Genomic DNA, 12972 nt, shown 5'->3' on the forward strand with positions numbered 1-12972 from the left:
TGAACATCACTAACCAACTGAACAGGGATATGTAAATTAGTTAACTGGTGCTGAGATCAGACGTTAATGTGCAAACAAACAGGGACTTATTTGAGCTAAGTGGGCATGAATATGCAAATGAACTGGCTGCAATTCAGTAGATGTCATCACAATTCTAGGAATGAACATCCTATATTATGACTATTACAATATTCATGTAGCATTCATACATACTATCATATATTACTGTAATATGGGCTTTTTGAGTTTAAAATTGTGGTGAAGCCAAAAGTAACTTGATGCATATTTTCATCCACACAATTACAAGCGGGAAATCAGATGTGAGCACACAGAACACTGCAATCTCCATATATAACCAAGCTGCCATTCTCAGTCCAAGATGAACAAGGTACTCTGGAATTAGGTTAGGCTGGTCCCTCATAATCCAGCCCCTGCCAAGATCTCCAGCCAAATCTACCTTGCACAGTCTAAGACACTACAATACTTGCATTTACAACAGTTGTTTTTCCTACAGAAGTTTTAATAAAGGGGCATAACTATAGCATTTGAAAACCCCTCAGAAAATCCAATACATGGTTATGCTCAGTTTTTACTCAGGTATAATATGACTTTAATTTCCTATCATCACCAATTCTATCAATTCTTATCACCTATCATCACCAGTTCTATCATTTCTTAACCTCTTAATTGTTATTACCAACAATGACCCAAGCCACTCTCAACAGCTTTGGTGTCCCTTCTATTATCTCTGGTTCCTGAAAGTAACAAATTATAATCAGTAAAGTCTGCACACAGAAACTGATTTCCTGGGGCACCCAGGTAGCTTAGTGGTAGATGGTCTGCCTTTGGCTCAGGCTCCTGTGATCAAGTCCCACATCGGGCTCCCTGCAAGGAGCCTGCTTCTCCCTCTGCCTAGGTCTCTGCCTCTCTCTCTGTTTCTCTCATGAATAAATAAATAAAATCTTTTTTAAAAAGAAGGAAGGGAGGGAAGGAGGGAGAAAGGAAGGAAGGAAAAGATTTCCTTAATAGAAAAAGTTAGGGGTGCCTGGGTGGCACAGTCAGTGTGCATCGGACTCTTGGCTTTGGCTCAGGTCATTATTTCAGGATCCTGGGATGGAGCCCAGTGTCAGGTTCCATGCTCAGTACAGTCTGCTTGAGACTCTCTCTCCTTTCCCTCTGCCCCTGCAATGCATTCCCTCTAAAATAAATACATCTTAAAAAAAAAAAAAAAAAAAAAAAAAAAGCCTGTATCCTTCTAACTCATGTCATGAAACGAGAAAAGCCTACATGCGCACACTTCCATACATACATTCATCTCTGCCATGTCCACTGCCTGAAATGCCCACACCTTCTTTATCTGCAAAGCCTCTCTTCATCTTTTATGAGTAGCTAGAAACTTACTTAGGAAAGCATTCCTGCCATCCCAGCACTGTATACACACCTCAGTTACAGATCTACACAATTCCATCATACTGCGGGTCACAGTGCCGTGATCACATAGTTTGCATGTTGAATTCATCAGGATATAAGCAAGGCTGCAAGTAGCAGAGAACTAAAATACCACTGACTTAAACAAGACGGTTTATTCCTCCCTCATTGAGAAGTTTGGGATGGCACAGTGGCTCTAGTCATGAGAAGTCCGATGGCTGCACAGTATCCAACTCAAGCTGCTTTTATCTACCGCCTCATCCGCAAAGCCTGACAGCTCCCCACGTCATTCATGCTGTGTGTGAGAACACACTCACACATAACACTGGGCTGGGAGAAAAGGGACAGCCAGTTCCTTTCCTTTAAATATAAGACCTGAAGTTCTACACATGACTTTCACGCACATTTTACTGGCTCGAATTAAATGGTTGCTGCATGGAAAGCTGAGAAATGTTTGTATTTTGGATGGCCATGTGTCTGGCTAAAAATTAGGGGCTGTATTCACATGGAGGAGAGAGAACAAATGCCAGGGAACAAGTGCTGGTTTCTGGGACATGGTCATGGCCCCTTTCTGCTCTTTTGCTCTTCCAAGGCAAAATTTAGTTCTGTTCATTATTGTATCCTCAAGGCCCTGTCCAGGACAAGTAAATGTAATAAGTCTCTACACATTCAATAAATACACTGAAAGTCCTAGAAAACACAGGACACAAAGGAGAATAGCTGCTGACCTCACCAGACACTGGCTTCTGACGTGGTGGACAAGGCTGAGGGAGAAAAGGGGGCAGGGAAGTTGGCAGGGAGCACTTATACTCCTGAAGTATTTTAGGGTTGGTCTGAATTCAGAAGTAACTCACACCCATGTGACCTGGCAATGCTGGATCTGGCATTGCAATGGAATGGTGCAGGCCAAGAACTAATAAAAGACTTTCCTGCAGGAGCATTACATTACATATATGGCTAGGTCTCAGGAGACTTAAGAGGCCTTTTAAAAATTGTTATATTTGTACTTTTTATGAAATGTATAATATATGAATGTATAGGACATTTAGTACAGTTTTAAAACTACAACAGCATCTCCATCACTTAGCTTAAGCAATAGAACAGTATTATTCTTTGAAGCTCCATGTGCTTCTCTCTGATTATACCCTCTTCTATCCTTTCCCAAGCTGATCTCTTTCCTGAGTTTTATGTCCATGCTCCCTACCTTACCTTCTTCACATTTCATCACATTAAGATATATGCCTAATGATATTTCGATTCTGCTTTTGACCTTCATACAGATGGAATTCGACTATCTATAATCATCTATGATTGATTTTGAGAGCCAAGTTAATGTACAGTACAATTCATTCATTTTTGTTGCTATATAGTATTCTACTGCATGTCTATGCCACGATTTAGAAATCTATTCTCCTGTCTATGGCATTTGAGTTGTTTCCAGGTTTTTGTTATTCAAACAATTCTACTACGAACTCAAGCATCAATAGGTTTTGCCTTTCACATTTCAGTTCTCAATGCACCCAAAATTTATTTTCCTAAATGATACAAGTTTCAAATTCAACATCTTTTTTTTGTTTGTTTATGGTTAATCAATTGTCTGACCACCCATTATTGACTCGTCTGTCCCATTCCTACAAATCTATAATGTCATCTATCTCCTTATCAATTTTCCTCTGGATACAGCTCTGCTTCTGGGAGTCTTCAGTTTTATAATGGCGCCTCAGGTGATCCATAGACGAGAAGAGCAGATGGAGGGGGGTCTGGGCACATGGGGCTCTGAGTCCCAGACCCCACTTAATTAAACCATCTCCACCTCAGTCTGCTTTCTATACTCAACTCTGAAATAAAACATACAGAAAACAGGTTCTAGGACTAAAATAATAAGTCTGAAAAGTACTAGGTTATGAATTCCAAAGCACTTCCTACCATCAAAGTCTACTGTTTTATTTTCTAGGCCTCATACTATATGCACATGTATGTCAATTTTTTCTGAATTTTGATAACAGAGCACTTCACATAAGGTCATCTCTAACTATTAATGTTCCTAGGAGGACTCAATCTTCATTCTGAAAATGTAAAACTATCTTATGAATTCTGTTTTATTGGGACAATGATCAAGTTGCTCTTTGGCATTCTCATCTCATTACTTTCCCCACGACAGACTATAAATGTTCCTGGTTTTCTCTATTTTCTAAAATACCTCAAGTCAGAATTAATTGCACCATATAAACTACTAAAGTTGGCAATAATATAATTTCCTGCAGTCCTAAGGAAAAATCTAAGGAAATAAGCAAAGCTGTTATATTAATTTAAAAAATTAATGTAGGCCAAATGATAAAAAAAAAAACATGACAGGAAACAACTTTAAAATTTTCCGATACATGTTACAAATTTGTTATTCCTTCATATTTTCTCTTTATATATAAAGAGAAATGCATATGTGTCACTTTTTAACCTCAAATATACACCTCACTTACCAGTATTCAGTCTTTTCCCATATCTATATGGATGAATGAATAAATGGGTAGCAAAAAGGTTTCTTAAAAATAAGGTTTTATGTCATCAACTAGTTCTGCATGATGACCAAGGATCATTTCTCAAGAGTGAGGTTCCCAGGCTCTACTAAGGCTTTGTGATGGCTGTTTTGCACTCTCAAGGTCCACTGTCCCATGACCTCCGGCCCCTCCACATGGCTCAGATATCAATGGTTTGTCCAATGGGTACAGAGGACTATCTATGAACTAGAATTCCTCAGAAAATAAACTCACATCATAAATTAAATCCAAAAGCAAAGAACTTTTTTTTTTAAGATTTTATTTATTAATTTGAGAGAGACAGACAGAGGGCATGAGAGTGAGCCAGAGCATGAGCAGCAAGGAGGGGCAGGAGAGGGAAAAGCAGACTCTGTGCTGAGCAGGGAGTCTGATGCAGGGCTTGATCCCAGGACCCAGTGATCATGACTTTAGCTGAAGGCAGATGGCTTAATTGACTAAGTCACCCAGGCATCCCTGGCATCCTTTAAGAAAGAACATTCTTAAAATAAATATCTACATTGCAAAGGTTATGGCAAAGAGGTGATACATTTGGTAATAATCTCAGCATAAGAATACTTCTATTTCCTAAATAATCTGAACTAATGCATTAGTCTATTCATGACCTGAGGAAAATATACCTATTACTACCTCTTAGGAACATATAAAGAAATTAGCATTTATAAAAATTCTATTATAATTTCATTATAAGACAAATCTTCCATATGAGGAAGTTAAGAACAGTCTTTTTAAAAAATCAAGAATATAAATATATAAAAGGAAAGGGAATCAATTTTTATACACTATTTTAGAACCTAAAACAGAAAAGATAACTACTAAAAGATCAAGGTTATTTTGAAATAATTATATGCAATTTTAAGAAGAAAAAATGTATTTTTTCACATCCCCTGCATATTGCTACATAGTTATTAGCAAAGTCATTACCCAAAATTTAAGACTACAAAGAATTTTCTAATCATATTTCAAGATATAAAGCTTTACAAGTGCTTCTTATATTTAAGGCTATGGAACGAACGTGTGGTATGAGTGTAAAATTGCTATATCTCACTCCAGCCAAAATATCCCTGAAAATGTGTGCATAAATGAAATCTTGCTTTAAATGCTCCATTATAGAATAGCTTGCTATTTGAGAGACTCCTATTATAAATCCTTTTGTAAAAAAGGAAAATCAACTCATGGCTAATGTATTTCAAATATCACTCTACCTTAAGGCGAGGTACTTCCAAACAGATTAATTACATACGATATTATTAAGTATTCACAACCCCCCAGTCACCAACAACCCATTAGAGAGAAAAACTCAGAAAATTCAGGTCAGGTCAGTATAGAAGCCCAGTTTTCCCTGATGCCAATACTCCCTTATTTACCATGTAAAGCAAATCCTCTTAGAGAAGTCAATTCTCAAGTGGTTGGAGCCTTAGAGAATATTTTAATGTCAGGGCTATAGAAATGCTACTCATTAGACTAATGGGAATAAAAATAGCACTCTAAAGGTAATATTATTGAGTACAAACAGAAGTACTAAGTAGCCCCAAGACAGAAAAGAAACTGTAATCAAAACTGACTACACATTTCTACTTGGATCAATGACAATTAATATACTCTACACATTCGTGAGTTTTATTAACCTAAAAACGAATGAAGATGACAAATCGCAGGACTCCTAACTCTGTTTATTAAACCTCCCACTAGGTTTTCTCAAATAAGTAGGACTCTACCTACAAATACGGAGACAAGGGGGAGAGAGGCCTCCTCTCCTCCATCCTATTCGTTTTTGAGTGTTTACTTCAAGCCAAGCATTGTCCCAGGCAGTGGAATGCACTAATGAATGAGACTTGCATTTTGGAATTCAGAGGCAATTGTAGAATATCACCAAGTGAGAAAGACATGCAGAAATTAAGAATTAGGTGGGAAAAGAACACGTGATAAAGTATGATAGGATGGTGATGAGGAGTGGGCAGGATGCTGGAAGAGGTCAGGAAACAGTAATTCAGGAGACCTCTGTCTGGAAGTCATCTGCATGGAGGCACTAAGCCAAACTCAGTATGGGCTGAGACATCAGGGGACAGTCTCCAGAGTGAGCACAAGACCGGTCCCACAACCAACCCTGAGACCCTCCAATACGTGCAGGTAAAACGACACATGGCTGGCTGAAACATCAAGTAAGGTAAATACAGGGAAGCAAACACTCGATCTGCCAAGATGAGGGGTGGTGGGGAGGTCACTGGTGACTTTGAGAGCAGCCAACTCAGGGGAGCACTCAGGCTGGAGCAGCAGAGAAAACAAGAGATAAAGAAGTGGGTGCAGCTCTCCCAATTCCAGAGAGAAATTTAACTTAAATTTCTTTAAGCGCCATTTTAATTTAAATCAATTACTGCTATTCTAATTTTTCTGGAGTTTTAAAATTGAATTTTATAGTCTCAATATCCCCCTAAGGTAGTCAAAATTGCTAAAAGCTCCATTTTGCAAATGAGAAAACTGAGGCACAGTGGGATTGATTAACCTAAGAGCTTATTTTGGTCACGAGCAGCAGTTTTTGATTTTTTTTTTTAAATCCTCACGAGATAATATGTTCATCAGTTATCTTATTCTCCCGAAGAGTCTGAGAAGCTATATTCAAGCTAAATGTTCATTACTATGACTGTCTCTCTAATCTGTAACTTGGCTATCTAAGCAGCACAATGAAGTAGTGGCGAGAAACAGGAAGTCTCTGATTAATGGAGACACACAAGTTAGATTTCCACCTGTTATCTTGTACACTTTGAAACAACACTCCCACCTCTTCGGCCCAACTGCCAACAGCAGACAATATAATGAACCATCTGTACCAGAACAGAGCCAACTGAGATGGGTTGATGATACCAAAGAAATCACATTCCCCTTTGTGTTGTTGGGTTGAGTAACATTTTTAATTGCATGATAAATTGAAAATGTTGGCAAAAACTTAACTTTTATAAAATTTAGGCTTTGTAATGTTAGTTTGATGGTCTTTCTGGTGGATGTTCTTTGCCGCAGAAGGAAATGTTGACCCTCTGAACCAAACCACTGGGAAGCAAAGCCTGCAGCTACGTGGTGATGAAAGAAGAGACAAAAATCTTCCGCAGGTCTCTTAGGATTTGACTGAACTTTTCAATTATACCTTTTCAAGGATAAACTCAAATGCAGATCTCACTGTGGTCCTTGGACAAGTAGGATTAATAGAATAACTGAAAAGGGCAGGCCTTTTCTTAATGGAAAATAGGTGTGATTTTCCCCTTTTCCTGCTGAAACGTTAAAGCATTCATCAGAGACACTTTTGCTCCTCAATGAAACACCACCAAACTTTTACAAAAACTCATCGGCTGAACTATTCTCTCACCATGCCTGTGATCTGTCAGCTCAGCTAAATTAAATTATATTTTAATGATTATTATGAACACAATATGTTTGCTGACCACTTTCTTCTCTGCAACCGGAGATAAATTCTCCTATTTTGCTGAACACTGGTAAGTAAAATATACTATTGCATATGGTTCCATATTTCAATTAACTTTCTGAAAAAATGAGAAAGTTCCTAGTTAGATTAGAGAGATTCTTCAATTACCCACCCTCATGGAATAAACTTCCTCTATAACGTAGCTGGATTTAAAAATGTTTTTCAATTATATACAGCAGTACTGTCCTAGGCCAGACAACTCAGTGGTAACATTTCTACTAAATGAAGCTACGTATGACTGCAGGACAAAAACAGATCTACACACAACATCTACTTCTCCCTAAACTTAAAAACTAATAGAACCAGTGAAGCTGATACTAGTTCTCAGTGGCCCCACCTCCCTTTGGGGCCCTTCTTAACTCTCCATCCCACGATGGACATCAGCTGTCCTCATTTGTTCTGTTGCTGAGTGAGCCAGTATTATTGAATATTTACCATACCAGGTACTGTGCTAAGGATAGGAAATAAAATTGTATTTCTCTCATGAACTTATAGTTTTGTGGCAGACTCAAACAAGTGAGCATTAATCCATAAAACAGTGTGAAAAGTGCTCAGAAAGGGAATGTTAAGGATATGGTAGGAGGACACAGTGGGGGTGGGGGTGGGGGGGTACATAATCTGAGAAGAAGGGGGGTGGTGGACAGTCATCAGAGTAAGTGACAACTAAACTGAAGTTGGAAAGTGGGAAAATTAGAGAGGGAGACAAACCATGAGAGACTCCTAACTCTGGGAAACCAAGGGTTGCAGAATGGGAGGTGGATGGGTGGATGGGGTAACTGGGTGATGGACACTGAGGACCCTTGATGGAATGAGCACTGGGTGTTATACTATATGTTGGCAAATTGAATAAAAAAAATTTTTAATAGTTAAAAAAAAAAAAAAGGAAAGCAGAGTAGGATTTAGCCAAAGAGAATGAGTATAAAAACTGAAGTGATGGGACCAGCAACAACAACAGGGCTGGAGGAAGAAGATACATTTCTGACATGGTCAGCACTTCTCTAAACACTGCCCATAGCTTAACTCAACATAGCTCCTGAGGTGGGTACTGTTATCTCTGTTCCCATTTCGGGGCAAGGAAACAGAGGCACAGAGGTTAGGAAACTAGTAAATGGGGAGAGCTAGGTTGTAAGTGTAGGCAATCTGAGCCCAGAACTCTCCCCTCTTCATTGCGTTTCCCCACTGCCTCGCCATCTGGTGGACCACTGGGGCGGGGGGGGGGGGGGGGGGGGGGGAAGCCACCCTGCACAGCTGAGAACGCAGAGCACTCGCTATCCTCACTAACAAAAAAGAAGAAAAGAGTCTACCATCAGTCATCCGTCTTGGTTGACTAATTATGCTTGAATCTGAATGAATGACAGGTTGCACTGCTGTCCCATTAATTATGTCATCTACCTTTTCATCTCTAAGTGTCAAACACAAGGCTTCCTTGTGGGGATGTTGATACAAAGGGAGGCTGTGTGTGGGTAGGGACAGGGGGTATGCTGGAAGTCTCTGCTCTACACTCAACTTTGCTGGGAGCCGAAAACTGCTTTAAAAAATTAAGTTTATTAATGAATAAAAAGTGAAAGGATCTAAAACAGAAAGAAAAAAGAAAGGCTTGCTTTGTCCCCATGAAAGGAATTTCACATACTACAAAGTGGAGAGAAATGATTGGAGATAAATTTAAAGTTTCTTTAAGTCAACTCTGCAATTAAAATAAGGACACTGAGTACAGAAGGTGGCTCTGGCTCTAAACGCTCAGCGACAGTCCCTGTGTGGCAGTTTAGTCATGATCAGTCCTACAGGATCATGTGTTCTGTTACCATCATTTCCAGAAAAGCTTCTGGGTCTGGCCTCTCCTCCCGGGATGAATCTATCCGCTAGAGCCTGGGTCACATTCTGCCTTCACTCCCTGACTTATTTCTATCCTAACTACCCTTTGCACCCATGCACCTCAGGACTCCAAGATGCATACTTCATGTTTCCAACAATGCCGAGCAACACTATTATTAAATAAAATGTTGGCAGGCTAATTTCCTTTTCCTGACATCCTCAAACATATTTCTAGGCTTTTAGTTCTGGTGACTAACCATATACGTGAGCTGTGGAATTATTACTGTGGTATGGGCATGGGACAGCACAGTAGCACCTTTGGAAAAATGTATAGGCATTTAGATTAATAGTGAAGGCAGAGGTAGAAATGGCTAGGTGGTGGCCCTTAAATCCAGAAAAGCTGGTAACTTCATAATAATAGTTTGATGTAGAAACATGATGAATCTTAAAAACTAAATATTTAATTGTGTAGGCCATTCACTGTAAAATATTTCGAGTGCCTCTACTGCATCCCCAAACATGGAAGGGTTCCTTGGCATCCTTCATGCAGGAAGCCCATAGTTTTAAAATACTTTAAATCATCACTCCCTTCTCTCAACGGCTCGAGCATTTTCATGCATACCATCTACTTAGCTGTTAGCACTGACTTCCCGATACTATTACTGATACTCATGCCTTACTCTCATAGCTGGATCTTAAGGCTTTATCTTTTCTTTTCTTCTACTAACCTCCATCCCCTCCGGTGCCTAGGATGACAGACACTTAGCAGGACTTCATAAATCTTTCTTAATTGATTGCATTTACCATGATTAGCATCCTTCTTGTCACAGATGGAAATGTTATCGGATTTTTAATTTAATTAAATTCGCTTACAATTTATTTTCTCAAGTATTTGCTTCTATAGATTACAACTCTTTAGTAACCATGTGTGAATATCAAATATCCTGTATATCAAAGCCAGCTTGATTACAACATCCTACCTAGAGACATCGTTCCTCCTTTTAAATAATGACAGAGGCTGTATTTACCCTTTCCCCAATCCTAGGCACTCTTGCTACATTCCAGAAGGCATGGAAAGCAGTAACTAAGTCTAACAGTGACAGCCACAGAAAACGAGCATTCTCCTAGACTGTGACTGGACTCGTGTGCCATGATTAAGCACGAAGCGACTATCTTTTTACGTTGAGTTCTCTCTTGAATGGTAGCAGGTCTACAAATCCTGCGGTCATAGCAATGGTTATAGCTGCTTGGCAGCAGACATTGGTACGTAAGAGAAGAAACAGATTATCAAGTCTTTAAATCTTTGCTATGTTGAAAGAATCCTGTGAATGAAAGCCACAAATTCATAGGTGCCAAACACTTCAGATCTTCTTCCAGAAACTAATTTTTCCAGAGAAGTTCAATCACCTACCTTGAAGTTCTCCACTGCGACTGTAGAGCTCTCGTCTCTGCTCTCGCAAATAGGCACTCATGCTGATGGCATGGGAGGAGGATTCGAACCTGTAACGAAATACAGGGTAAACAAAGAGGCAGTAACCAAATAGGCAGTGTCCAGCCATGGATTCCAAAAAACTATTCTACTATAGTCTGTGTGGTGCAGCCCAGGGTTCCACGACCCAAACATTCTGGCTACTCTGTGACAGGGCCAAAGCAGGCTGCCACAGACCTTGGTTTATGAACAACATTCCTGGCTAACGCTCCTCCACAATGGCATTTGGATCATTTGCTCCTTCTTCATTTCAGCTGATATAACTCTCATCTGTCACACTTTCTTCTTTGCCAGGATTCCTATGCACACGCAATAAGGGATTCCCATAAAGTCATCCTAATTGTGCTACTACCCAGCTCACAAGGCACAAAAGACTGCCAGCTGCCTCCATGGAAATACTGGCTGCACAGAGCAGACATCTTGCTTCTCAAACTCCCTTGGTTAGAGAATCAGTACAAAAGGCATGCTAGCAATGCAAGCAAGGCCTCTGCAGTCTCTCCTTAAGAGTCCTCAGAACCAATAGAGTTTCTAAATGGTTTCTGATCTGCCCGCCTACAACATGAAATACTCTCAAAACTATCAGGCGACAAAGTGTGTGTTCACACCACCCCAGGAATCACTTCAGAGGTCAGCAACATGGAGGAAAGGCACGTGACACAGAACAGGTTTCTAAAGGCAAAACAATGACTCAAGAATGAAAAAAACAAAAGAAAAAAATCAGTCTTAAGAGAAACTTAAGGGGCATTCAGCTTCTCTGAATGATGACCCCTGACTGTTTAAGGGGGAGAAAACAGATAGATTGAAGACTGTGTCAAAAGTAAACCCTTTGACGCGTTAAGAAATTTCATTTCAGAGCTGTATTTTCAAAGACAGAGGAACAGGCTGACAGGAGGAATCCTCCAAAGAATGATTGCCACTAAGTGGTAAACAGCAACATCATGGAAGAGCAACAGTAATAATGGCATAGGTTTCTGGCAACAAAAAAGGAATGCCACCACTCTCTTAATTATGCCTTCTTTATCCATTCTTTGACAAGGAAGATGAATGTCTGTCCGAGGGAAACACTTGGGTTGCTTGATCCTCTCTCTGCACCCTGCCAAGAACTGAGAGAGCCCCCACAGCCAGGAGGAAGGCGAAGTGTGTAGTCCTTCAAAAGTGCCACCTGCCAGTCAAGTACAGGAAAGAAGCCGCTGACCTCCAAAAAGCATGCTGACAGCTATTGATCAGAAATGGCAAGGGAAAAAGAAATAAACTCTTGAGCAAAGAATAGAGAGGCACACATTAGACAATACGAGAGAACTTAAAACACACTTAATTAGCCTTGCTAGGGGCAATTAAGAAGAGTAATAAAGTCCTTCACGGATGTCATAAAAACAGATTATAGCTCACTCAAATCTTAATCCTTTATGACCTGATGTATTTTTGCTACTCAGGAACCCTCTGTATGTTTGCCACAACTCGTAGATTGCTATAATTTTATGGTAAAAGAGGCACTAGAGATGATACTGTCTCACCTCCTTATTTTATAGCCAAAGGACAGAGGCTCACTACAACAGGAGACCTGGCTCGCATGGTTCATTAACAGTAGAACCAAGACTAGAAGCAGGCAAATCTGTAAGAGTAGTCTAATTCTGTGTGGGTGGTGAGTTTTTATTACTATGCAATACTGACAAATGTTTAACAATTACTTAAGTTCATTTATTCAGTCCTAATCATTTATATGTTTTTCAATACCACAATTTCAGGACTGGCTAAATGTGTTAAAATGTCTATGTGGTCTGAGGCTGAAAGTTAAGGGTGATGGTTGAGAGCATGAAATCTCAACACCCTGAAACCTGCTTTCTGCGATACACCTAGATTTACAACAGTGAGTTGAGGTAGGAAGAGAGAGAGAGAAAGAGAAAGCATGCCACACAGCAAGCGGAAAGCAGAGGCCTAAGGATTAGGCAGCATCTGAGGCCATCCTAGTTGATCCCTTTCTTCCTTCCACTATCTTCCCTGTTTGCTGGCAGAGCCCTCATTCCATGGGGCATTCGGCTTCTCTGCTCCCTCTTCAAACAGCTGTGTGCTCAGGAAAAGTGGTTCCTCTCCAGCCCGAGACTACCAGCAGAGATGATCCCTGACTGTTTGAGACAATCACCGTGGTCTGCCAGGACTACTGGCAGGGACTACTTTAGGAATGGACGTTAAGACCCAATCCTAAAACCTGATGCAAA

The 12972-nt window shown here is 40.0% G+C and overlaps 1 protein-coding gene across 10 annotated transcripts in view; it reads right to left on the reverse strand.

Annotated features, from left to right (window-relative positions):
* EXOC4 (exocyst complex component 4) overlaps positions 1-12972 on the reverse strand; it is a 746744-nt gene that overhangs the window by 533581 nt on the left and 200191 nt on the right. For all 10 annotated transcript variants that reach the window (XM_025471693.3, XM_025471694.3, XM_025471695.3 and 7 more), the window contains exon 9: positions 10679-10767. In XM_025471693.3, coding sequence (XP_025327478.1) covers positions 10679-10767 — 89 coding nt within the window. The remainder of the gene's footprint in view (positions 1-10678; positions 10768-12972) is intronic.

The sequence above is a fragment of the Canis lupus genome, chromosome 14, assembly GCF_003254725.2.
Source record: "Canis lupus dingo isolate Sandy chromosome 14, ASM325472v2, whole genome shotgun sequence".
NCBI classification, from domain to species: domain Eukaryota; kingdom Metazoa; phylum Chordata; class Mammalia; order Carnivora; family Canidae; genus Canis; species Canis lupus.